At 39.3% G+C, this 27,623-nt stretch overlaps 2 protein-coding genes and 1 long non-coding RNA gene across 3 annotated transcripts; 1 reads left to right on the top strand and 2 right to left on the bottom strand.

The window, feature by feature from the left end:
- Nucleotides 1–686: 686 nt before the first annotated feature.
- Nucleotides 687–12,010, top strand: mtap (methylthioadenosine phosphorylase). Its single transcript, XM_034894252.1, has 8 exons — nucleotides 687–924; nucleotides 2,232–2,318; nucleotides 2,477–2,535; nucleotides 2,759–2,926; nucleotides 6,043–6,145; nucleotides 8,161–8,400; nucleotides 11,007–11,129; nucleotides 11,924–12,010. The coding sequence occupies exons 1-8, from the start codon at nucleotides 901–903 to the stop codon at nucleotides 11,960–11,962; spliced, it is 843 nt and encodes a 280-aa protein (XP_034750143.1). The 5' UTR covers nucleotides 687–900; the 3' UTR covers nucleotides 11,963–12,010.
- Nucleotides 12,011–13,783: 1,773 nt separating this feature from the next.
- cdkn2a/b (cyclin-dependent kinase inhibitor 2A/B (p15, inhibits CDK4)) lies at nucleotides 13,784–16,402 on the bottom strand. Its single transcript, XM_034894267.1, has 2 exons — nucleotides 16,007–16,402; nucleotides 13,784–14,715 (listed from the first exon to the last, which is right to left on the bottom strand). Exons 1-2 carry the CDS (start codon nucleotides 16,127–16,129, stop codon nucleotides 14,464–14,466), a joined length of 375 nt encoding a protein of 124 aa, XP_034750158.1. The 5' UTR covers nucleotides 16,130–16,402; the 3' UTR covers nucleotides 13,784–14,463.
- An 8,858-nt stretch (nucleotides 16,403–25,260) lies between these two features.
- On the bottom strand, nucleotides 25,261–25,713 carry LOC117958499. Its single transcript, XR_004659741.1, has 2 exons — nucleotides 25,568–25,713; nucleotides 25,261–25,360 (listed from the first exon to the last, which is right to left on the bottom strand). It is a non-coding gene; the product is annotated as an uncharacterized LOC117958499 (long non-coding RNA).
- Between the last annotated feature and the right edge of the window lie 1,910 nt (nucleotides 25,714–27,623).

The raw sequence follows: 27,623 nt of genomic DNA, 5'->3' as shown, positions 1-27,623 counted from the left end.
GACCCTTAATCCTTTAGGATTTGGGTCTGGATTTCCAGGCTATCTATGAACGAGGAATAAGCAGAATGGAGTGTCAAATCTTATTCAAGAAATTCATTTTCTTTAATGTATCTGTTTTGTTTTAAGGTGGTCTCAGGGATAATATTGATTACAGTGATTTTATGTAATTTTTTTGTCATCACAGTTCAGCTATATTCTTAATGCAAAACAATTTCTACTTGCACATGGAGTAGTACTTAATAACTGCGGATGGTTTGGATTTCAGACTCGGCTCTTTTGTATTCAATTTTATTTAAAATAAATTGTAATGAGCAACTATGTGTGCTGTTGGTTTTCTGTTTCTTCCATGTGTTGGAAGTATTGTTGGGTTCATATAAGTAATAGCTGGGCCATACTCACCATACGTTTGCAATAGAGATGAAGAGATTGAGTGAAAAGAATGCGAACCAGTTCACAGTTAACACTATATCCAAGATAAAAAGATTATGAACAGTGTTGGGGAAGAATGCATTTCATTGTTTTTCTCAGACCCAGGGCCACAAGATGGTGAATTTTGAGTAACTAAAAAGCCAGGTAAAGCATTATCCATACAGTTAAGTGTCTGTGTGTGTTCTGAATAGAAGCCAACGTCCTTCTGCAAGGTAAGTAGAAAGGTAAGCACATTGTTTTAGTAAAATACACCAGAATAGCCTAAAACAACTAGGGCATGTAGCTGACCTAAAATGTTGGTTTCGTCAGGCTTTTATTGTGAAGGCAAACAGGAAGAGGATTGTTTGATGTCCGTGGCGCTGACGGATGTTGTTTAACGGTTGGCCGGGCCATAGTTAGTGGCTAAAGAGTGTCTTCCTTACAACTTCTTTTTTACAAATCTTCACTTTTACAAGCAATAAAACTGATGACATGGCTTCCACGGTGCCCATTAAGGTAATAACCTAAAATGTAATGTCATGTTGAAAGTCTTATTAAGTGAACATTGTGGGTTAAAACCATGGACTGTAAAGAGTATGTTAGCATCGTACTGTCTTAGCAAAGCTGTAACGTTACCTCTATAGTTATAGTCTGCGGTCCTAAACGGGCATGGCGAAAAAACATAAGCTTTTGCAAGCTGCATGGTTGCTCTCTAACTGTACGGGGTACTGTTAATAACAACTAGCATTAAAGCTGCACCATCTCAGGTGTAGTTGATTTAGCACGTGGCCACTGCAGACGCAGTGCACCTCACTGTAACTTTACGTAATATCAGCAGGAGGTAATACTTACATTTACTCAAATACTGTACTTATAGATTAATAGTAACAGATTAACTACACAACATAATTAGTTGCAGTCCTATGCAAAATAGTTAAATTAACGTTACTTTAACCTACAACAGTAAAATCCTGCTTTTACATTAGGCCTAATGCTTGATTAATTCTACTCTAATGTTATAATAACGGATACATGGACCAATTCTTTAGCATTAAGTACTTACACCTTTTTCTTGATTTTACTTATGTGACATATTCAATGCAGGACTTTTATTTGTAATAGTATGGTATAGTACATCAGAATACTTATTCATCACTTACCTTGATTTAAAGTAGCAATACCATGCTACAAGTGATGTTACCAAAATGTACTATTGAACAACAGCAACTCTATGTAAGGCTATTATTATTGCATTGATTAAAGTTTTAGCAGCATTTCAGTCTTGAAGCTAGTTCCAGGTGGAACTAATTTTAACAATTGAACTTATCCTTAGTAGTTTAATCAGTTACTGTGCATTATATTTTAGAATCTGATCATATGTTGGTCATATTATTTTGCCCAGTGCTAGTTACCAATACAGCTGTAACATAAAGATAGTGGAGTAAAATAGTAAAAGGACTTTATTTACCTCCTGAAATGTAGTAATGCTAGTGTAGTATACAGTGCTTAAGGACATATTTTAATATTAGTATATTAACCTGGATCAAGGCAAGGAAAGGCGCAAATAACCACATCTTGTTATTTGGGGTCTTGGAGATTGTCAATTGGTAACAAGTTAGTGTCTACGCAGACATATTCAAAACAGTCACTATTTCTTTTAAAATCTGTGTATTTATCCATGCCCTTAATTCCTCTACCCAGTATGTAAAACACATTATGAAAAGTTTTACGTGTTTGTGTTTTTTAAATGCGTATAAAAATGGAAGCGTTATGGTCAGATATGAATTCTTATGCAGTTGTGTGACTTTCTAATTTTTGTTTAGATTGGTATAATTGGTGGTTCAGGCCTTGATGATCCAGATATCTTGGAGGGAAGGACTGAGCGTTATGTTGACACACCCTATGGAAAGGTTAGTTGTGTTTTGTGGCCCTAACCTTTTTCTTGTCAAATAATGTAGAGCAGTGTAAACGACAAGCTCTGTTGAAATTCTGTCCTGTTTTGCTTGTAAATGATTCCTTACAGTAGTGTTTTTATTCATAATTGGATATTTTTGCTTTTCTTGAACAGCCATCCGATGCTCTGATACTTGGGAAAATAAAAAATGTGGAATGTGTGCTCCTTGCAAGGTAAGAGAGGGTATTTTACTATACTGTACTCTGAAAATGTTAACTATTGTTCTCTATTAGCACCATCTAGTGAATATTTAATCATACTGCATGTCTTCAGTATTTCACTGCATTGAACAATGAAATGCCAAGCTATATTATCTTGCTTCTGACATTGACTTAAAGTTCCCTGAAAAGGATTAAAAAATGTGTATCTTGTGTTCTGCTTATTCCGATCTTTCAGGCATGGGAGACAACACACCATTATGCCATCCAATGTGAACTACCAGGCCAACATCTGGGCACTGAGAGAAGAGGGCTGCACACATCTGTTGGTTACCACGGCCTGTGGTTCCCTCCGGGAGGAGATTCAGCCAGGAGACATTGTCATCATAGATCAGTTCATTGACAGGTAAGTGGGATTTAACAACAGCAGGTTATTGCACTGTAACAGCAGTTTATGATTGAGATATTTGTTTCTTTTTTCCACATACTCTCAAGACGTATATTAAAACTGAGAATGTCAGAGCATTTAAATTGTATTCTTAATAGATTTAGCCGAGGATGTTTACCTTAATTTTAGTCGCTTTCTTTGTTCAAACTGAACATGGGGAAAAAAGGTTTTGTCTAAGTGGGGTGAAAAGCCAGTGATTTTAGTGAGGGGGAAGTTATTGTATAAAAGTGATAACATGGAAGCGCTACAGATACCTGGCCCTTTAAGACTGTCTGATCACACTTCTTTTAATTTATAGTTTAAGATCCTCAAATGTTGTCTTTTTCTGTGTGTCTTGTTTTTGTGAGCTGCAGACATCGTTCTTGCTGTGGTGTTTTTGTCTCCCTCCTTCCCGTATTTCCTCTCTTTGTTTTGGAGTTAAGCATTTGATTGCAAGGAAGGATTGTGGAGGAGGTGCGCTGTGCCCTTTTCGGCGTGTTTAGTGTACTTTTCTGTATGTTGTCATCTGGACCAATGTTTTGGACCTTTGTTTGGCTGTTTAAATTCATAAAAAAATGTATCACAAAATAAATCCTTAAATCATATGCCTGACATTCTCACACAACAGCCTTATACTTATTAACGCAACTAATAAGATACAGCATTCATGTCTTGTCATAAACCGTGCACACGCTGAAGTGTGTTGCTGCTTATTTAAACCGAATTTACCTCCTTTTGAGATTCAATCCAGAAAGCAACAAAGTATGCCACAGCATGAAGTTTATGTGGCTACATTTATTGTTGTTTAATGAAGTAAACGAGAATTAAGAATGAACTGTCTTGATGTGTTCCTCTAAATGATTTGACCTTCTGTCAAAGGTTGTTGTTGGTCGTTACGACTGTACAGGCGATCTCTGGCACAACTCAACTCGTCTTCCCACACATCTCACTGACAGGATTCACGGTACTGTGGGACAAAAGTGTCCAGATAGCTGCTGGTTTGCCACATTTGTCAAAGCCAGTATTTGTTTATTGTCAGTGGGAAGAATTGTCTGCCTGACTTTAGGTTGAACTCTCAGGTGTCATAGTTGAAAAATGCCACCGTCACTGTGACACGCCTGCTATAGATCAGTTGACACCGATATATTTGCAAAAGATACATATTTGTAAACAGTCAAGGGTGAATTTCAGCCCTCAGTTATCATTCATTTGATGTACTGAGCTACTACCCACCATCATGTTTATATGGCGAGCCCTTCTACACGTGAAGACATACTGTACTTTCTTTTCCTCATTTTAGAGTTGGTTTTAATAAAAGTTTATATTAACAGTGCTGTTATGGTTTTGAAAGTGATTGTTGGTGCAAGTTGGCCATAAATAAACTAGGCTAACTGATACATGTTTATTTAGATCTATAATACCCATATATATTGATGTATATATTTTTATCCTCAGTTGCACCAAAACCCTTACAAGGTCTAGTATTTCTATTTCTGATCACAAGAAATCCATGTTTAGTCTTCCTGGAGAGTCAGAAAAACTTGCTGGTTAACCTGAGAATATCTCTTGTTTTATTGACTGATGGGGAAAGAATGCTCTCTCAGCAGTGTCCGACCTCCAGGCATATACATGTACTTTATGTGTTGCCTTATCCTGTGGGAGTGTGCAAGTTTCTCAGTTAGCTGATTGCAAAAATTCCATAAAATAACTCAATATGTGCAGTGAGAGGTGCTGTTTCAGTAGGATGGCTTATTTGTTTCCAGTAAGTTGAACAGCCTGCCAACAGTCTTGTCAGTGTGTTCCCCTGGACACTTGCATACCACTGCGTCACGCTGCCCGTGGCTTTGTTTGCCCATGTAAGTGAAAAGGTCCAACACCAGCATCAAGCACAGACAAAATCTATTTATCAGAAATGAGGAAGTTGCTTGTTGGGACTAGTTCAGACTTGTCCTGCAGCATGTGACAGCATGTTTATAAAGGCTCCGCCATCTTGTTTTTTTTAAGGCTTCTCCAAACACCCGGTTCGAAAATCCTCCCATTTGAACTTTTAAATTAAGTGTTCTTGTTTTGATTTTCCCTTCTGATCTGATCTCACGACAGACCCCAGGAGAAAAAAAAGCTTTTAGCTTATGCTCAAGCTAATAGGGATCCAAATAAAACAAACCAAATCTCTATCATTGGTAATAAAATCTGAACAGTGCTATGATTTCCCAAAGCTTTAGATCTTTCAAGTGTTGAGCTGTACGTCAGACCTGCTATGATGGAACTGTGTTTCAGTAAATATCTAATGCTTAGTAGTCCATAGCTTGTCTTTTTTGCGTTTTTAAATATTTAATTTCAGGCTTTCATTCATTGCAACAATGATCCTGTAATGACGTTGCTAGTGAAATGCCAGGCCCAGATAATTTGATTTCTATAACATAAACGGGCATTGTACTGAGCCCGTATTTTTCCCCACACACTACTGTTTTCAGATTTTCAGCAGGGTGGAGCTGCAGCTGCCTCTGTTTTCCAATGCCAGAGTTATGAGTAAGAGATAGGGTTGGGCATCAACCTAAAAGATATTGTCTATGCCACGTTTACCCTTTCAAACGTTTGGATGTCTGAGATAATTATTGTATGACTAAGCAGTCCCTGGGAAAATAGAAGAGAAGCAAAGTTGTACCATGAATCAGCAGTCCTGAAAAATTGATCTTATTTTTAATACCCCGTTACATAATGATCACCATATGACCTAACCAAATGCACAAAGATTATTCAGTCCTTGCAAAATAAGCTGAGGGAACACAGGGAGACGCAAAATTCTCAATGTTCTGAGTCCACTGGGCTAAGTCAGTCTCTTGTATAAAGAGCTGAGGGCAGGCAGGCTGGAGCTGTGCCTGGTGGAACTCCACCGACTCAGCAGTGCTGGAAATTGGACAATCGTTTATTGGCATGGTGCTGGGGACCAGGCTGCTGCTGTTCTCTGTTAGTGCTTATAGTCCATATGACAATACATTTTTACTTGCTGCTTAGTTTATGTGTTCATGATCACAGTGTTTCTTTAAATACGTGTTTTGATACTAACTCTCAGTACTTCCTGTTCTTGTTGCCAGGACCACCAAGAGAGCTCAGACGCTGTACGATGGGCAGTCAACCAGTCCTCCAGGAGTGAGTCACATCCCCATGGCTGAGCCTTTCTGCAACAGAACCAGAGAGGTGAGTCCACCAGTACCTGTACACACCCATGTTGATGCCTGTACTCGCTGAGCTTTAGTTTTCCAAAATGAAACTTTTTTCTTTTTTTTAACTTCAAATTTACCCCAATTATTGGAAAGGTGGAAGAAGAAAAAAAAAGCGCCACATGGGAGCTACACGGTTCAGTCAAATTGCTGATGGCTGAGCCACATCTGATCCACAATAAAGTGCTGTGTATTAACACAAAATGAATTGCTTACCTTTTGGTGCGTAACTTTTTGATATTAATGAACATACGTTACATTCAAGCCATTGCCAAATGAGTTGCTACAAAGCTAAAGAAAGCTATCAGCTCCACACAGCTCTCTCTGTATGTTTCAGAATGGCTTTCTTCAGAAGATAGTGTTGTCGGTGATTTTCCCACGCAGAAGCTTGAGTGCTAATAATTACCTGTTCTGAAGAGTCCGTGTGTGTTGTGTGTTTTTATTTATTTATTTATTTTATAAAAGATATCCTCTGTGTTTCCTTGGCTACTTGGTACTGTGTGGAGCAAGGGCTGTGCACGGTCACGGAAGGGTTTTTTCATGGGGATGCATCGACGGTGTTGTCATTACTTAGAATGCCTTCTGGGGGTTGCAGAAACTAAGCCCTGTAGCTTTAAGGATGTTAAATTAATATTTTTTACATACTTGAAACATTTTGTGGAAAAAGTATGTGTCAGTTTGGGGCTGAATTGTGTGGAGGAAAAGTATGCAATCAATTGTAAAATTTTCCAATCTGATATTCAGGATGTAGCTACAGTTTTTGATTAGAGTTTAAAGTATTTTCCTAAAAACACATTCATAAAAAACAATTTTTTTTCCTACTATGTAGGTTATTAATATATAGATTGTATTACTGGTATCACTGCCATAATGTGGCTAAAAATTTAGAAATTACTTGTAGAAGAACATCAGTGAGTTTCCTGCTGTTGTGCAGTTTCTTTAAAGGAATACGCCACCGTTTGTTGAAATAGGGCTTATCACTGTCTCCCCTGGCTGTCGATAGGTGGGCCAACGCATTTTTATTTTTGTCTCAGTGCATGCATCTTTTTAGTCTGGGGCAACACCGGCAGCACCGCCGCTTGTTAGCTTAGCGTAGTGAATGGAATCCTGTGTTTCTAGTGAGCATGTTGTGAGTAAAAGTTTTCAAATAGTAAATTAACTAATATTGGGTGGAAGCCCAGCTGAAGCACTGCTACATTGGCGCGGAGATCACGCAGCACCTTAAACCCCTCAACTTCCGTCAACATACCCGGCGTGAATAGCTGGCTATTTTTCCTACATTAGACAGTGGGTGTTTTTTTTTTGTGAGAGGAGCTGCATGCTTTGGGAATACAACAAGAAGACGAGGTTGCGATCACTCAACAGCCCAAGGAAGTGAGGTATTCTGCAGTTTAGTCGCAACATGCTAACCGGCAACCTAGGATTCCATTCACTATGCTAAGCTAACTAGCGGCGGCGCTGCCAGTGTTGACCGGACTAAAACAATGCACACACTGAGACAAAAAAATGCGTTGGCCCACCTATCTACAGGTAGGGGAGACCATGATAAGCCCTATTTCAACAAACGTATTTTGTTAATATTGACTGTACTGTACACTTTTAAATCAGTCATCACTCACTCAGCCTTCCACCTAATAATTATCCACGGTTAGTTGCTGGTTTTGTTTCACTTGCATTTAATGTGCTGTTGTTACTGTAAAGTGTCTTGAGTACTATATAAAGTGCTATGTCAACAAAATGAATTGAAAACTATAAGTCACAAAAATGGAAGGTCAACACAAAACCTCTTGTGTTGACCTCCATAGTGCTAGAGCTGATCCCAACAGACTGGAACAGCATATCAGGAGATGCCACGCAGCACAGCAGGAAGGCTTTTATTTCCTCAACACTACAGCTGAGAGAACGAGATGAGCAGCTAATGAAAAGTTCCCACCTGTTTTCCTGTCGCATCAGTTTTAGGGAGACGGTTACTAACTCTCTGTCCCGGTGCAGGTTCTGGTGGAGGTGGCGCGGAGCCTGGGGGTCAAGTGCCATGTGCGAGGCACCATGCTGAGTATCGAGGGCCCCCGCTTTTCCTCGCGGGCCGAGAGCCTGATGTTCCGCCAGTGGGGCGCTGACGTCATCAATATGACCACTGTGCCAGAGGTGGTCCTCGCCAAGGAGGCCGGCCTGTGCTATGCCAGCATCGCCATGGCAACTGACTATGACTGTTGGAAGGAGCATGAGGAGGCGGTAAGTGGCGGGCTGGAGATCATGACAGTGCTATAAACTTTGATGTCTCTTCTGTCCTTGTTTGTGCCTTGTGTGAGTCAGTCAGTCAGTATCGGCAAAGTGAGATTTGCACGGTTGGTGTATTTTGGGTGACATCACTTCCTTCCGTGTTTTGTTTTCTGTGCAGCCAGTAGTATCATCTTTTTTATTAGGTTTGCTTGTAGTTGTTTAAGATATGTTTATCTTAGTAAGTTAAGTAAGTTACTTAGTAAGTTAAGTAAGTTACTCATAATACCCAGTTGTTTATTGTTAGCATTCAGATTACCATAACTGGAACCTTTAGATAAAAGCTATGAGCTAGGCTAATAACTACATATACTGTAGCATTTTATTATCTAACTTGTCATCAGGTTATATACTTTCTACTTATCTTAAGCTGGCGATTTACAGCCAACCCAGATCCATCTGGCTTGCTGGACCACTTGTGCCAAACAATTATTGCACAATTGTATCCAATCCTTCCACGTTAGCTCTGAGCTAGAATTGCAATTGTGACACATCATCAAGGTAGTAATCATTGCTCTCACAGAGAAACATGTTGATGATGGCAGCCAGATGGTCACGTCTATAAAAAGACGTACCAGACAGTCTCTTTACTATCAGCAAAACAATAGTTGGTTATCATGGGTTTATGTAACATGACTCATTATTTCAGTATTCATTTACAGCCTGGTAAGTTATTGTTGAATATAAATGGTTTTAAAACATTTTTTATTTACCATGATGCAATACAGTAATCCCTAGCTGGTTTTTCTCCTCACTTCCTGCAACTGGAGGATTTTCTTAGTTGTGCTTGTAACAAAAGGGACAATGTTAACTGTAAACTGCGATCAACAGGCACATATTGTTTATGTACCCATACCCTGTCTCACAAATAGATTTTTTTGAATTGCTGTTATAAAAAAAGTAAATGTGGAGTTTTGCAGGGATAGCATAAATTAACCTTTTGGTGGAAGCTCTGTCACTTTTAAGGCCGTTCTGTCGGAAGTTAACTTTATGCTTTCCTCTTGGAGCTGATTTAAAGAAGAGTGTTAAATTGTAGTTGGGAACAAAAGAACAACTTTTTGCTATTATAATGTTAAAGGTTTTTCCTTCTTTTTTTTTAAACCATTTAGACGTGTTTCTGTGTGTTTAAAGTTAGCACATCACTACATTATTAAGGAGAAAAACGTTTCTAGACCATATGTCTTAAACATGTTTTTAAGAAGCACTTTTATTCTGTGGCTTTTAATTTATTGTGTTTATCAAGTTTTCTTTCCTTTTTTATTTGTGTGTGTGTGTGTGTGTGTGTGTGTGTGTGTGTGTGTGTGTGTGTGTGTGTGTGTGTGTGTGTGTGTGTGTGTGTGTGTGTGTGTGTGTGTGTGTGTGTGTGTGTGTGTGTGTGTGTGTGTGTGTGTGTGTGTATTTTGTTTATATGATTTCAAGAGTTTCAATTTGTGTCTCAACTTGTTTCTACGTAAATCGTGTTGTATTTCCACCTTATCTGTGTGTTTTTGTGCTTGTGTACATTTGTTTTTATCTTTCTGAAGCAAACTTGTTTATTATTATGTTCTTTATTTAAATTAAACAAACTTAAACATATGATGGGTTCTCAACGGTTTTCGCCATCTATGTCTCGTAAGCGGAGCAGAGTATTTGTGGCTTCTCTCGGCTTCCGAGTGACCTTCTCTCTGTCAGACATTCTCTGGATAATGCAGTTGATATAGTGTGTGTGTGTGTGGGCGAGTTTCAGCTTATTTGTCACCGATCCAGCCAAACTCACAACTCCACTTCCGAGTTCCTGCAGCTGACCTCTTCCCCCTCCTGTCGCAGAAGACTCGCCACATCCTTCCCCCTCCTCCACCCCCAGTCAGCTTGCCTGCCAGCCTCCGGTGGAAGCCCTGCCAGAGGAGGTTGAGTCACACTGAGTCATCAGCTTCACTGTCTTCATCCTGGCAAACACCAAAAAAACATGAACCCAGTCGTTGAATGAAAACACAGCACTCAAGAGAGGGTTAATTGAGGTTAAAGGAGAAAACACACACAAGAAAAGCACAGGACGGAAATAATGTAATTTACAGTACAGTACATGTGGCTGGGCAGGGTTGATATTATCACATAATTCCATGCAGATATACTCAAATGTTTTAGCTTGAGGCCCTTGTCTGAGGCCTAAGTTTCTGTGCGTGAATGTTTATGATTTTTATTTTCCCTTTTCTTGGAGTGATGTTCATCAGGTGAATAATGTCATGATTGCCAATGTCATGGACATAGCAGGGGAAATGGCTCGAAGTCTTACATGTATTATGACCAGCACATAATGAGTCATTGGAGTACAAGGCACAGCTGCAATCTACTGATTTTGACATCTGCTCTGCTGGCTGCCTTGCAGGTTCTGTTGTGACTTGAATAAACTGGAGATCAAACAAAATTTCTCTTTGACCAGCTCACCTTGCTGTCCAGTATAGAGCCGGAACCTTCACATCTGTTAGTGCAACACAAAGTGACAAGACACTTAAAGGAAGTGCAATTTGCATTTCTGAAAGCGATTCTTATCACACGCCGGCTGTTTTCTTTCCTTGTCCTAGGTCTGTGTTGATAACGTACTGAAGACGATGAAGGAGAACGCCAACAAAGCCAGCAGTATCCTGCTGACTGCAATACCTCAGATTAGTCAGATGGACTGGGCTCAGACTATGAAGACCTTGAAAGTAAGTTGTCAATTTTATGATGATTCATTTCCATCCACTGAGTGTTTGAAGCGGTTGTGAAAGAGGGTCTGTTTACCTTTACAGCTAGCTATCTTGAACTGAAATCTCATTTATACTGCCTCCCGCCTCAGTGAGCCACAATTTCAAACTGTTATTCAAAAGAATAATCAAACCATCTGGAGCATTACCACTCTCAAGACACTACCCGTTTATTAAGTGATTATTACCATGAGCCCCAAGTGCAGGAAAAAAAAGCTGATTTGAAAAAGCTGATTTAACTTTTAATGGAAATATTATTATTTGAAAAAATGCAAGGATGAAATTACACCATGACCGTAATACATATTACAGTCTTAACCCAATATGTTGTAATACATAGATGAAATGCATAATTAACAGTGCACATGTAATGCTAATGTTTTTTTTTTGTATCATATTAATTGCACTTAAAGTGGGCACATCCATTTGCATCAATACTTGTTAATATGCATGAAGTGAGTATGTACGTTTCTATTCAAAATGTATCTCTGTTTATTGGAAAGGTTCACACTTTGGAATAAAATACTTTTATCTGAATTGTGGTAATGATAACCAGTACATCCGTTTTAATAAAACTTCCAGATTCATTTTGTCCTCTGTTTATCCCTTCAACTGTCTAATGTAATTGATGTTTGGACTCAAGTTAGACTAAAAACAAACACTAGACAATTTTCACACACTCTAAATGTAGTTATTGTTACTGTGTTGACACATATGTGGGGGAGGGAAAAACGATCTTGTTTTTTCTGTTACAGTCAATGGCCCAATCTTCAGTGATGTTACCAAAACACTAAGCATGCACAAAAGGATACCAGTCACCGACTGCAGACTCCACTCCGCCTAACTAACTAACGCATGTGCTCTGTCTTCAGCTGGAGTATGAAGGTTTTTTTTCTCAACTCTCCCACAGCTGAGAAAATCACTTTTTCTGTCTTTCCCACCACATGTTTAGTTAAAAATTCTTTCAAAAGAGGAACAAAGATGTTGGGTCTTCTAAGGATTATGCCAGATATTATTTTTTTGTGTGGTCTGTCAACATTTAAAATGTACATACAGTATTCACCTGTTAACTTTTTGTTTTTACTGCTGTTAATGCAGTAAAAATGCTTTGCAAGGTTAGCACATAAATACTTTGTTACTGCCTTAGTTACAACAAATTTAAACCTTTTTTTTTTTTTAAGTAAAATCTGATGTCTTGAACATATCCCACATACTCAAATAAAATATTTTGCCTGGATACACTTGTTATTAATACTTAGAATGTTTGTAGCTTTCGCTTTTTCATTTTTTTTCGGTGGGAAATATTTTTATTTGGTCATGACCTCCAACCCCATTCAATTAATGTAGAATCTACACTGTACAGTAATCATTAAAACCGCTAACTGACCGTATTTGGAGTACTTTTGAGAATCTGACTGCATTCATTCACACCGACAGAGATGACAGACATTTTGCACACTTTAAACTTTGATACTGTAAGATTCATCCTCTAGTAAAATTGGCAATTCTGTTGAAGTGCTGGGCCTTCATGTTCAGCGTTCCCCTTTCTTATCTGCATTCGCTGCACTTGAACGTCCTCACGCTGCACAGTATCTAAAAAAATAATACTTGGTACCTTGTTTTTACTCTATATTGCCTTGTCTAATCAATATGAATACATTATGCTGCATACATTGGCTCATAAAAACATGGAGATTTGAAATCATGCTTTAAAGTTGTTAGTAAAACATTAAAATCTCAAAACTACTTTTAAAATGATATCTTAGTTCAGTTTCAAAGATGTATTTTTTAAAATGATATTGTCTATTACAGAGTATTAGAAAAATACATGTAAAGGGTAAAGTCACTTTATTTTCCTCTGAATTCACAATTTCTGGTCTTGAAGCAATTGTGCCAATGATTTCATTGTATATGCTAATTAAAACATATAAAAACTGTCTCCTGTTGTGATAAACATCATTTATTGTTGAGATAAAAATGTGTTGCCATGGCAGGCAGTATACTGGACCCATCCGCTGACGTATCACAAGAGACAACGCCGTGTGATTTACGCCTCTAGTGGTTTAGGAGACTTTGTGTGTGTAGTCAAACTTCACTTTGGTTGCTTAAAGCCATAAACTAAACCAGGCTAATGTTTAACTCGCCAAAAGTTGAAGCATAGCCTATTTTACGAATCATCCCTTTTTAAGCATAAATAATACATACACGTTCACTTTAGCGGTGCTTTAAGTCAACCAACTTCTGTCGAATATTCTCGGGATTACAATTCCTCACACAAAAAAATATATATATTATATTATAAATAAAAATAAATTGTTGCATCAGCATTGAGCTTACTGGCGTGTTTTCCCTGTGAAGTCACCTGAAACCAGACTTAATTAAACGAGCATTTAGCCTGCAGTGTCAGGAAAAACATTCGCTCTGTACATCTCTCTGTCAATATTCATAAAAACCTGTTTAGCAAAAGCAAAACCAAGGAGAAGTCATAACGTGTAAAATGTTCCCCCTGTGGTGATATCACCTATTGCTCGTTCGGTTTCACTAGTTATTCAGCATTGTTAAACTCCCAAATGAATTTAAATCCAAGATAAATAAAAATCACTCGATTGATTTTGAATTGGTCTTTTATTCTCTGGTACCGTTGCTTAATCCATCATTTAGACAAAAGGTAAAGCATAACCATGTTATTACTGTTTCTAATCTGTTAATCTTAAAACACTTCCAATAGGCCTAGCCTAAATCCAGATTTTAATAAAGTGCATAATATGCGAGTTCTGGAATAGCATTTGTACAAAAATCAAGTGGGACTCAAAGTCTCTGCAGAATAAAGATAATGCTCAAAGAATTCCTTAGACACTAATATTAAGTGCAAAACATTTTAAATGGCTTTGGTTAAATATTTGACATGGGAAGATCTTCACTATGGCTTATAACCAACAATATTTTAAAAATACAATATTACAAACCTTATTTTAAAACTGTACACTATTTAAAGTGGGGTTCCTTATAATATTATATTATTATTATTATATTATATACACACATCGTGTTAATATCATTTTATAATACCCCCAAACAGCCTGGCTTTAGATCGATTGTTTTATTATAACAACGACCCTGAGCCTAACCCTTATTTCGTTCAAACAACAAAAAAAATAAATGACTATGAGCAAAAAAAATTGACAAATAAATACAAAAAAAAAAAACATTCGAATGCCAAATTTTTGTTGCAGGCCCCTTCAGGCCCCGTTTGCCAGAGCCTCCATTTACAACAAGGGATGTCACTGGTTATTTTTTACAGAGACTGTAGAAAATCGACCACATCTTCATGGCCGTTCTCTCGAGCCAAATCGATAGCCCGATTGTTTGCATTGTCTTTGGTCTGCGGGTCAGCCAGGAATTGCACCAACAACCGCACAGTGTCCAGAAAGCCCGCCCTGGCCGCGTCGTGCAGCGGGGTGGTCCCGGTGCTTGGGTCCCCCACGTTGGGATCCGCTCCGTGCTTCAGTAACAGGTGAGCCACAGGCGTGCTCCCCATCATCATCACCTTCAGAAGAATGTAACCCACAGTTAGAATAGGCCATTTGGTTTGATTACTTCTACAAAAAAGTTGTGTGTGTGAGTGCTTGAAGAGTTTGACCTGCAATTTAAAAAACAAAAACAAAAACGCTGACCTGATAATAACTCAATTTTCACCCAGATATTTCATCAATCGGATTTGGAAATATATTTGGGAAACCACATTAGAAGGACCTCGCCATTATGAGCTTGTCAACTGACGCTGGAGATAATAGACTTGCAAAGAGACACAGCAGGGTGACATATGTCCCAGTTACAATATCATTTTCTCCACTCATATGTGTAAGTCGAAATAGGAAAATACTGAGCCGCTGCGTGCGCCTTTAACGCACCAAAACAATGCGATAAACTGAGAAAAACCCTGCCTGTAGGCGAATGATTTGAGCAGCAGCCTTTTAGAGACTCCTCGAATTTAGTTTCTTTTTCTTTCATCTTAAAGACAAATTCTATGTGAAGCTCACTTGAGGACAGGAGACTTGGGTTTTTCCTTAGTGCAATATCTGTGACTAGGCGTTATCGTGATACAAAGGAATACTCAGACTGCATGTAAAGAGGCATCGGCCGTTTTAATTAGGCTATAAATAGCCTAATAAAAACTAGATTATCATTACATAGATTAGAAGCCTGTATAATTCTGTTTGCCTGTTGCTGAAATAGCCTATTTTAAAAATGAAGAACAGGCCCCTATATTTTATGGACGTTATTTATAGGTCAAAGAACTGGAAGCGTTAAGAATATGTTCTACTTTTAACGCAACCATAAGACTTTATATCTTAATAGGCTTGTCCTATACACTAATGTTTCGTTTTTTGCCCGATTGATAGCCTATGGGGAAATGAATCACCCAAAGCAACAATAGCCTGTCTGTTGTAACTCGTATAGCCGTATAAAGGCTGCATGCAGACGTAGGCTATAGTTTCGTTTTATTTAGCTATAGATGGTAATTTATATTAGGCCTAGTCGACATATTACCTCCATAGGAACGCGTTTGTGCTCAATAAAATAGGCCTAAAGCCGAAGTTTAATCACACAAGTCCTCAACAACTCACGCGACTGCCCGTCCTATTTCGGTGGGTTGCTTTCTGAGCAGCCTAAATAAAGAATATATCTTAAAAAGCTTGGGTGAAAATGTCCCCCCCCACTTGGCATTACTGGTTGTCATTGGAGGAGATTATTGATGTAAATGCTGTTACGGAAACCCATTTAAGTGGAGTAATGCGCTCTGTCTGCGGACGGAGCTCATCGCTGGAGACACTGACCTGTAGAGCGGTTCGACCGAAACAGTTCTCGCCGTTAACCTCAGCTCCGGCCCGGAGGAGATACTCCACATCTGCCGTGTTTCCCATCGCCGCGGCTGTTGTCAGATCATCCTCCAGAGTCATTGTCGTGTCCAGAAATCTGCAGCGAAAACGCCGTGGATCTGTCACTTTGCCTGTTTGACAGGTAGTCTGAGGAGCAGGAACGGCTCAAAAGCACCAAAGAGCGCGTGTCGAACAATGAGGGCTCGGTGTTGTGGATGTGTTCGACCGTCCCCGGCTCGGCAACTTGTCCAGTTCTGTGGGTCGGATGAGTAGCCTACACCGTGCATCGCCTGTCCAGCAACCCGTCGGTGTGTGTCTGGGCTTGTTTTGAATGGGTGACATCATTTTTTTGCTGCAGTGGTGCGATTTTGCGCATGCGCTGCTTCAACTAGTTTTGACAGCAGACGCAGTCAGAGTTAAATTCTGCTCCTCCTCGATCCTACTGTATGTGAGATGACGGTAACTAACTCCTTCCGAGTGGAATTTAATCAAAGTGTTGTTTGGCGGTTCGTTTTGTAAACGCAGCTGCATGCAGGCTACTGGATGTTGCAACTCATTTTGAGTCTTAAAAGTTCAATCTTGACCCCCAGAAACAGAAGTTGACTAAACAATCTTACCTATGGTCTGTTCAAGAGCAGCTCTGGAGCTTTCGATCATATGATTTGTCATGAAACTGTCATTTAAATGTTGAAATTTTCTTTTCTTTTTTCATCACATAACTTGAACGCTAAAGTCAGTAGCCTAGTGGAAATGTCAGTAGGGCTACAGCTCCATGGCAACAGAGTGTAAGCTATACTCCCATCAGCTGATATGATGAAAGGCCCCAGAACAGCTACTAACCTTGGGGTGTGGGTTAGGGGTTAGTCATGAAGGGGCATAGCTAACTGTAAGGTACGGTGGCCCTGAAGGACAAAACACAAGAGCAAAAGGAAAAACAACATTTCACACAAAACAGCATTTCAAAAGCACAACAATTCAGAAAACAAGACATTTACAAAAAACACAACATTTCACGAAACACAAGATCAATTTAAGAAAACACAACGACTTTTCACTAACACAACATTAGGCAAAGTAGAAAACCAAAACAACATCTGGTGAGTGTCACTACCAGATGTGAGTCAAGTGCAATTTTGAGTCCCACTTGCTCAGATTTAAACGGTTTACATCATTACGTGACATACTCAAATTTGTGAAATCCATGAAATAATAAACTTTTCTCATTACAAACATTAACAGAAGATGGAAATCATTTGAAAAAACGTTTTAGCTATCTATGATTGTTCGATTGCTAACGATAGCTGAAAACGCCATTCAACTTAGAGCCTTTTGTTGTTTTTGATTGCTAACTTGTAACCAGCAGTGAACGAACTTCGTTAAGTAGATCCATTTTTAAGGAATTTATATTACAGAAGTCTCTTGTCAGCACCTTGTAAGATTCTTGTCGCACAGTGAGCGACTCAAAATCTGCACTGGACTCACATCGGGGAGTGACAGTGAGACTCAAGACAGATAGATAGATAGATAGATAGATAGATAGATAGATAGATAGGAGGAATGAACTGGAAACTGGACATTGATTCCTGGTTGCTGATTGGATGCATTGGATCGGTCAGTCTGCAACCAACGGAAGTCCTTCTCCTTTTGGATTTTTTGCAGACTGGGTGCCTTGCAACACGTTGCTGACTCTCACAGGTATGGATGATGTAATGAAATATAAAAATATAATTCTTCCTGAGGGAAATTGATGTAGGTCTACACCAGTAGCCATAAGTGGGAAAAGGCTCCCACAAGGCTGTTGCTGTTGGGGAATGTGTTTTGTAAATTGTTGTTTATTTTTGGGAAATGTTGTTTTCTTTTTTGTGTTTTCTAAAATGTGTTTTTAGAAATGCTTTTGTGTTTTGGCCTACAGGGCCGTAGAAAGGAGATCAGTGGGATAATGACTTATTTACTTAGATTTCAAAATGACAAGTTAATATGACAACAGAAATGTGAGAGTTGAGTATAGAAAAGGCCTTTTTCCGAACATAGCCTTTTCTATTTAAGACCTGGGATATTCCGGTATTATTCAGGTTATAGAGGCATTCTTTGGACATGAATACAGCACATTTGGAATATGCGTCTCAATCAGGGATTTGACTGCCTCTTGCCTGTTTACGTCTTGTGGTCAGCTCTGTGCATTGGTGCAGCAAGTCCGCCACCGCTGGTGACCTTTGAAAGAATTTGTATTTTGCACGGCTACATGTAAGGGGAAATATTGGTGGAATATTCACTTTCATCAGCATGTGTAAACAGCTCAGTCAGAACATCGTCTTTTTCGGAAGAAGGGAAAAAACTGGAATTTTTTGTGCATGTAAACGTAGTGAAAGATCTGCTGGGGCTGAATGGCATATTACTGGCCATTCAGTATGTAAACAGCACAGCATAAACAAACCCAAACCAAAAAATTATGATGGGACATGTATTTTTAACGGCTCTTGTCTATTATCATTTGCAATTTGCTTAGCCTAGCCTATGTAAAGAGTTTTATGTCTGGATCCAAGTCAACCAGCTACCAAACTTTCATTTCACAACCTCGTCTACTTTGGATGGTTTAGACATTATGGCTAATAATCAAAATCCTTTGGGGACAATCAATGGGATTTTTACTTCTGGAGCCACACTGTTACTTTTATGGGCATTTTAGCCTTTAACAGACAGGACAGCTGTAGGCAAGAAATGGGGGAGCGAGAGGGGGAAGACACCCATCAAATGACCGCAGGTTGGACTTGAACCCTGAGCCGCTGCGTGGAGGACTGAGCATATGGACGCCCGGTTTACCAGGGGAGCTGCCCGGGCGCCCCTGGAGCTGTACTATTTTTTTTACATCTTAACAATCTACAATCTAAAAGAGCCAGGGGGTTGCCAAAGGGAAAAACACAAAACCAAGAAAAGAACTTCATACAAATATTTGTATAAGCTTACAAACGTCATATGAGCTAACAAATTTTTTGTTTGTACAAGTAGAAATAGAAAAAAAAAAAAAAAAAAAAGAGTATTGGCAGCCAGCTCAAAAAACTTTTACTTATGGAAATAAAATATGACAACAATTATAAAAATGTATTGTGTATTACTCTGAATAAAGCTTTCTGTTATGTTGAGTAAATTGAAACAATACATTTTCGCCAAGTAACGTGAATTGAGGGTAAATATGAACAGCAATACAATGTGATTATCTGCTCCATGGATTCTTGGTGTATAGGCAAGACCAAAATAAATGTACCAGTTCTTCTCAAAAGTACAGCTGATATTAATGTCTTTTTTCATTTTCTGCAGATAATGATTAGTTGGGTAGAATCTGCACAGCATTTTGAAAGATATCTCCTTAACTTTGTTGGTTAAGAAAAACTCTTGTGTTGTAATACCAGCATGGGCGGGTTTGACCTTTGACCGACCGTTGCCCGAGCGAAGTGTGTACGTGCTTGCCATCGGTTCGGAAGTATTCTGGCTTTGTGGTTAAATAAATAACAGACCGATTAAAAGTTATATTAATAACATGTTGAAGCAAATATCAATTGCAAGATATGTAAAGAAACCACGGTTGGAGAAAGAAGAACTGCGTGAAACAAGTGAGGATTTGGCTAGCTTAAACGAAGCTAACAGCAGGGTAGAAATCGCCACCATCACCCCCGCAACGATTCAGCCAAACTCGGCTCTACCGCCAGGGAGATTCACCTGTTCTTGGAACATGTATGCACTCGACAGTTGCCCCCAAGATCATTTCCTGAATATAAATTCACTCAAAATAGTCATTTCCAAACTTCCAATGAAATCTTGCAGTGTGGAGAGACAGTTTTGTTGTACAACAAACAGGATTAACACGCGTCTCCGGCCATCAGTGACCAGTAGGCCTACTCCTGTTACAACTTAAGACCTTCTCTCGATATTCAACTCCAAGCAACGCCGCCTGCGCCTTGTGATGTGGCAGCGTATCCCCACAAGCCAACCACGGTAAGATAAAACACTAATATTAATTATATACCCGCAGTGGCCGCTGAATGAGTCTTGAGAGATGAGATTGTTGTTTGTTACCAGCATACGTGTTGGCTTTGCATTAATCTGCTTGCATTAGGACATATGCAATGGTAAACCGCGAGATGGTGTTTGTCTGGTTGGTTTTTCTCTGGCGTTGTTGTTGAGATCTGTACATCTCAGTTGTCTGTTGTTTTATTTTTGTATTTGTATTTTTTTTTTGACTCAGTTTATAACAATTAACAACTGCCAAGTGCTGCCAGTGCTTGTAAGAGCCTCAAGCCTGTGCTCATAATCTAGTAGTCATATTGATACATGAAATACATAGTGCAAATTACTTCCGTTGACATCACCTTTAGTAGATTTTGGATAGCAAGATGATCCTGGAAAATGTATTTTGAAAAGCCAAAACCAAATACGTAGGTACGTAGCCTACTTATTTTATTACAGGCCTGCCCACATGTTTCTTTTCTGTCATTGCAGTGAGGCCTTGATCATGTCAGATGTGCTTTAACATATTCACCAACACGTTCACTTTTTAAAGGAGTAGAAAGCAGTTTATACACATGAAACGTTGGACTTTTGTGTGCGGCGGTTGGCTGGATTGCTGATTTTAGTAATTCAGACAGTGTCTAACTAAATTCTGAAAAATATGACAAACCAGATGTTTTAGGTAATCTGTGATGAACTGAAACTAACAACAAAAACATGGTTCACTTTTTTTGGCAAGCAGACACAAATAGAGTTTTCACTGGGTGCTGTTTGTGACAGCTGATTTGTTAACAGAGTAGTTGACTAAATGCATCATTTCAATAGAGGCCTTTCACAAAATGATAGGAATGCACGTCTATATTCATGATGGAAGAGACAGCAGCTATTGTGTGTAAAACAGCTGTTGCTGTATTAGGTAATGTTTAGGAAATATATATATATATACCTTTTAAAAAACAAATGGTGATTGTGTGCCTTATATTCAAATTTAAACCTGACAAGTCATAGTGAAACTATAATGTTATGCTTCTCCATTGTTAAACCTGCTTAACCACTGCTGGAATTTTGTATGGAATGTAATTTCCTATAATTACATGTGGCCTCGATGGAGGAGAAAACAACCAGTCAAACACGGTGTGCCAGGCCTCTGTTAGCAATGTGACCGATCAGTAAATGTGTCTTGTGTGAGGTGAGGTTGGATAGACTTGATTGTTTGTCATAGATGGCACAGTGGTTGCTAGCTACGCCTCTGTATCAAAATAAAATACATCACATCTGTCATCAGATTTAATGAGGGGTGACACTGGGCTGAGGCTGAGTGAGTTTTGTTTTTTAAATGTAAGGATATGAACATGGTTTAGGATTCATTTGAGGCAAATATTTCCTATATGCAAAACCTGCACCGGCATGCATATGGCTAAAAGCTAACGCTATCAGTGAGGTCAATGCTAGTGTGGTGTCTGCTGCTGTCAAGTGTCAGACCTATTTTTTGTCATTAAAAAGTTCACTCAGACAAAACATGGAACAAGCTCTTCAACCTTTAGTTTCTTTGGAAAAGGCCACCTTTTTCACCCATTATTTTGGGCTTTTCCGCCTTTAATTTGTGACAGGACAGTTAAGGGAGAGAGGCGGAGGACATGCAGGAAATCGTCACAGGTGGCATTCGAACCCTGGACCTCTGCGTTGAGGCATAAACCTCGAATTACATGTGTGCCTGCTTTACCACTGAGACACTCTGGCCACGAGATACAGGTTTCTGAATGTCCTCTGCCTTCAGTATCCAGGTGAGGTGTTCAAATTCTGCACGGCTTTCTACGTAACTACCAGAGACGAGGTGGCTAACTGTAGCGTGCTAGTGCTAGCATGCTACGTCTCACCCACTCTGTAGCTCAAACAGAGACCTAAACACACAGGCTGAAAAAAGGATCTGTAGCAATGTGCGCTACAACAAACATATAGTATTTTTTGAAAATGAAACCATGTAACCCTATTCTGGTACAACCTCAAAATACAATTATGAACCTGAATGAACCATACCACAATGTAGAAAATGCAGTATCATTCAAAATTGTAATTTTAATGTAGCTCTCACACTGTGCAGAAAAATATTTAGCAGATATGTGTCTGTCAGAGTTATGTCACTTTATTGGATTATTAGATTAATGCATATTAAAAAGCATACTAATGTTGTATCTGGTCAAGCTGAGATCAACTACTCTACATGTTTGTAAATGCTGGGCTGTTTATGAAGGCCTACCAACTTATGTTTTGTGTAGTTGTAAATAAAATTTAGTGTGTTGAAACATGTACACATTTCCTCTGAAATGTAGTGAAGTGGTGGTATAGAGCAGCACAAAATGGAAGTACTCCTTTTAGGTGACCAATGAAATGAAGCAAATGATTATTGATTATCAGATGACTACTCGGCTTATCAGCAGCGGGTTAAATTGGCGCTAATTGTCTGATGTGGTTGCGGCTCTGGGAGTTTTTAGTCATGCATTATATCAAATTCAGCAGTAATGGAGTGGGGTTGGGCGGGGGAATCTGTGTCAGTAGCCTTAATTCTTAGTTTATCTGCGTAAATGTGAGCAGACCTATGTCAAATATGTGTTCATCTCAGGGTTCACAGCCTGTAGCGGTGAAGGGTGAGTGTGGGTGGAGGTGTGTTGGTCTGGAAGTCCCCTGGGTGCGTGCGCATGTGTGTCTGCCCTGCTTGTGCTTTTGTGTGTGTCTCTGTCTGTCTGTCTGTCTGTCTGTCTGTCTGTCTGTGTGTGTGAGAAAAGAGCACTGTGAATCATTACAGACGTTATGGGTTATGCCTTTTTATGTTTAAAAGTATGGAAGAATAAACGGATCACAGTTTTATTTTATGTTGTGGAAAAAGGGACTTTGAAGGGGACATTCAAAGCTCGCTTTTAATAACAACCCAGCCATCATCAAACATGTCTTCCACAGGGGTTTTCCTTTGGTAGGGCTTGACTTTATGACATCAGTGCATTTGGCATGCTCTTTTGGTCAGAAAAAATGCTCTTGGAAGAATGTCCTCCTCTTCATTGCTACATTTAGTTACTAAGTTTGGAGAAGAGTGGTCAATAGTGATATGCATCATTCTAATCTGTCAGAGCTCAATGGTGTTTCTCACTGAACCTCCTCTGAGTTACACACCTCAGTTTATCCTCCAAGGGCTTGGAATTTTAATGCTACATGTTGCCTCCGAGAAGGAATCTTCAAAAATGTTACCCTGATTTGATTTTCCGGTGTTTATATTTTTAATTTCTTATCATTCACACTTTACTCTACCAAACCCTGCTTTGCATATCAACACTGCAGCACAATCCAAACCACTGTGCTTGACAGCCGAGAAGGGGAATACCTAGGATCTCCCTGGGAATGAAATCACCTGCTGCTGACTGTTCATTTGAAATTCCCCTTTTATTACTTGTTAAAAGGTTTTATTGTCTGTCCATTTGATTGCCAAACGCGGACTGTTCTTATAAGTCTAACACTCGGCAGGTCACAGATTTACACAAATACAATTTTTATTAATTCTAATTAAGCATTGACACCAAATCTAGACACATTTTAAAACGCATGAATCGTAGTACCAGAACACATTCAACCCTTTGTGAGTTTTTTTTGTGTAGTTCTGTTTACCCGTCATGTGTCATTTCCACATCAAAGCGTGAGCTTGTGCATACAGATATTTTTGTTTTTGATAAGCACATTTAGTAGTAAATGTCAAATGGTATAAGTTCACCTCACCCTCACCTGGTAGAGCTTGCGCCACATGTACCAAGCCTCAGTCCTTAATGCACATGCCCGGGGTTTGATTCCGACCTCTGGCCCTTTCTGCATGTTTCCCCGTCCCCTTACTGTCTACAACTGTCCTATCAATTAAAGGCTAAAAAGCCCAAAATTAATCTTAGAATTTTTTTTGTATTTGAGCCTTTTGAAGGTCAGCCTTATGTTAACAAATGTTTGTGAAGTATGCCAATAACGGTCTGACTTCATACTTTAGTTTTGGCATCAGCATGGGGCCAGCTTTCTAATAGCCATGTAGAGACACACTTCTATTGATAGCCTCTCGTTCCTGGGAAGCAATTCTACACAATATGTGGTATTTCACAATGCTATGAGTCTAGGCTCTGCGCGACTTTACACACTGGCCTTTCACCCTGACACTTCCTAGAGAATTAAAGTGATTAATCCAAACTTATTTTGGGATACATGATGAATCAGTGCTCTTCCCATTGAGGTTAAACGTTCCAGTGAAGTTCTCTGTTAAGGTTCAATGTAACTGTTGTCCCATAAGAATTTCATACATGCTCTAGCCCATCCTCCACTATTTGCAGATACATTCCGTCAAAGGCACATCACAAACCGTGACTTAGGTTAAGCACACACAATTCAGTATACTGTATTGCTGATAGAGCCTTTGTTATGCTATTTTTGCTTCGAAGTCCTCCTGTTAGAACCCTTTTCATGAGTAAAGGGATAACAGCCAGACAGAGGGAGGGGTTGTTTTCATACTTGAGGTTACTTTTTAATACCCACATAATTGATCCATTCATTCAGTTCAGCCTGATAAGCAGTAAGCCTTAAATTCTTCCTCCTTGCCCGTCTCGCCAGTAGAGCTGTTAACACTATGCTCAGTTTTTTATTGAATACTTTCCTCAACTTATTTATATTCCCAAAGTTGTGTTTCAATTGTTAATCAAGAAGTGGCCTCATACATATAGTCTACATCAGGTTATGCTTTCTCACTTTTTAGGCCAGTTTGACTTTGGAACATCTTCTTTACACTCCACCAGGGTCCGTTTGATTCTTTATTGTTTAGCAGAAGTGAGACATTTCTGCTGGATACTGGATCAGAGAGGGCTCACACTGTATTCAATATTATGCCAAAGCCAATCTTTCATTAGGGGGCCAAGCCCGAGGGTGCTGGGAATCGCGTTTGCAAGGCAACGCGTTCATAGATCAGGCCGAGCTGTGGAACCCTATTGGTTTCCTAAGTTTTCTTATTAATCTTTTCCTCCTAAAACTGATACTACAGCCTAAACTGTACATGGTGGGCGGGGCGGCACTTTTGGCCTTAAAACCTTAAAACTGTACTGTATATTGCACGTTAAAAATACACATACCCACGCGTTCCCTGAATGAAGCTGAATCTCCTGATATTGCCACGCCCATTGCCGCCTAGATTGGTATGTGTGAAAAATCGTGATTTATCGTAAACCTACTTTTTCGGACTCCTCCTAGACCGTGCAACCGATCTGCACGAAACTTGGTATCTAGCATCTTCAGACCGACCTGACAAAAGTTGTCAAAAGAATTTTTATTGGATTCAAATTGCGCAAAATAAGCAGAAACTTTTGTCATATCTTGGCCAAAATAAAATCTTTTAACGCAAAACTTTAGAATCTTTTTTTGCATGACCTTCTGATGCTCCAAAACAAATGTTACGAAAGGTGGCCCCTAGGGGGTGCTCCAAGTACAAAAAGTGTATATGTCATAAACGGCTCATCCGATTTTTACGAGATTTTGAGGGTACCATATAGGGCCACTCCTGAGGCAACGCCTACAGTTGGGTACCGACTCGTCAGAGTAGGCCTGGCCTATGGGACCCAGGTTTGGCCTCACCACTTACACTAATGTGAGCAACCGCAAATTTACTATGTAGACGTACAGTGGTTCATGGACCATATGTACCAGAAATTACACTTATGTACAACTAGGTGGCGCCATGATAACATAAAACGTGTTTTTGCCTAGAACTCAAACATTTCACATCCCATATTAGAAAACTTTAGATCCACTTGTTGCTTGAATCGAGCTGAATCGGATAATATAGGTCACGCCCATTTCCGCTAAGAATTTCTTTTTGCAATATCTCGCGATGCTCAAAACCTACTTTTTTTTTTATCTTCTTCTAGGCCGTGCAACAGATCTGGACAAATACTGGTACATAGCATCTACACATCTGACCATAAGTTAAACTATGCACTATATTTACAACCAAACTGTTTGTAGCTAGCCAAAAAACACAAACGTTATTTTGGCAGATATTGCATTTAAATGGGAAATTTGCAATTGCAATGTCTCTATGCCTGCATGATTAATTGTTATAAAATTGTGCTCTCAATTCACCCTGTTCACAATTTATTTGTTTAAATTTATGTTTTAAATTACTATTGTGTTTGTTACACACTTTATTTAATTTAGGCTGTTCATATCTAAATAAAAGATTCATCCCACACAATTCCAAGCAACGTTGGCTTACAATATGGAAATATTTCTTAGAAATTTAGTGTACATGCTGAGTGTAAATGACAGGACACACTGGAGGTTAGTGCGATTATTGTTATATTTCAACATATGTTTTCTTGCTTCTATTGACATTTGGGCACCAAATGCCAAGCACGACGTCCTCTTGGGAAATGGTGAATCGTGCTCTCATGGTAACTGAAGTGTTTTTACGTAACAGCTTGCATTTAACACGTTTTCACTCATTTTGGTATAAAACGATGACATGAAACATTACTTCCTTTCCTCCTATTTTTTCAGATTATGTTTTGGTCATTTTTAGACCTTTTATTGACAGGACAGCTGAAGAAGTGAAAGGGAAGAGAGAGGGGGCATGACATGCAGCAAAGGGCCGCGAGTCGGAGGTGAACACGGCCCGCTGCGTCGAGGAGTAACTATGGGCGCCTGCTCTCTCTAACAACTGAGCTCTCTGAGCGCCCGACACATTACTTCATAATGTCACTACTAGAAATGGGATTTCACTTCCAACGGAAATGAGGCCTGTTGTTTTTGTGTGAACCCATGAAAAGCTGAAAGCTTGCCTTGAGTAGTATTTTTGAAATGGCTTCTAGTCTTATTTTCTTTAATATTAAACTTGTAGTGACAGTTTCAAACGCACATTAATTCATAGTTTTGACAACCATATTTGCTTGTCACACACGGTAAACACAATAAATTCCAATGTTTCCGATTTTGTGTGGTGAACTGGATAGCGTTCAGAGTAGCTGCTAAGTGTAATGTGTGCGCCACCCTTGGTCCCATTTCATCACGCATGCACACACACACAACACACACACACACACAACACACACACACACACACACACACACACACACTCTTACTTACTTACTTCAAAAAGCCGATTGTGAGTGTGTCAGAGGCATATAAGGCAACATATCTTTTACCACTATGCTGCAGATGTAGAGCAGAGCGTGGAGGGAAGGCGGAGGGGGGGAGGGAGCTAAGAGCACTCAGGCATTTCTTCCGTTGACGTTTTCTTGTTGTGCCTGTCACATGCACTTGGAGCAGCCACCACACCCACATACTGTCTCAAATCACTGGGCCACCGCCACACTTATGCTGAAATAGATACATAAGACAGAAAAAGGGGAAATAATGAGCTGTCAAATTGCTAACTAATACATTTTTTTACAACAGTTGACTTGTCGTGGTTTGCTCTGACCAAAGTTCTGGCACATGCTAATATTGAGCAGATTTTAGTTCCCTTATTCTGTTTGGAGATATTAAAACGTATTGTATAGTCATTTCA

This window comes from Etheostoma cragini, chromosome 2 (assembly GCF_013103735.1).
Source record: "Etheostoma cragini isolate CJK2018 chromosome 2, CSU_Ecrag_1.0, whole genome shotgun sequence".
NCBI lineage: Eukaryota > Metazoa > Chordata > Actinopteri > Perciformes > Percidae > Etheostoma > Etheostoma cragini.
The sequence above is the reverse complement of the archived record's forward strand: the minus strand, read 5'-3'. Positions and strand labels throughout refer to the sequence as shown.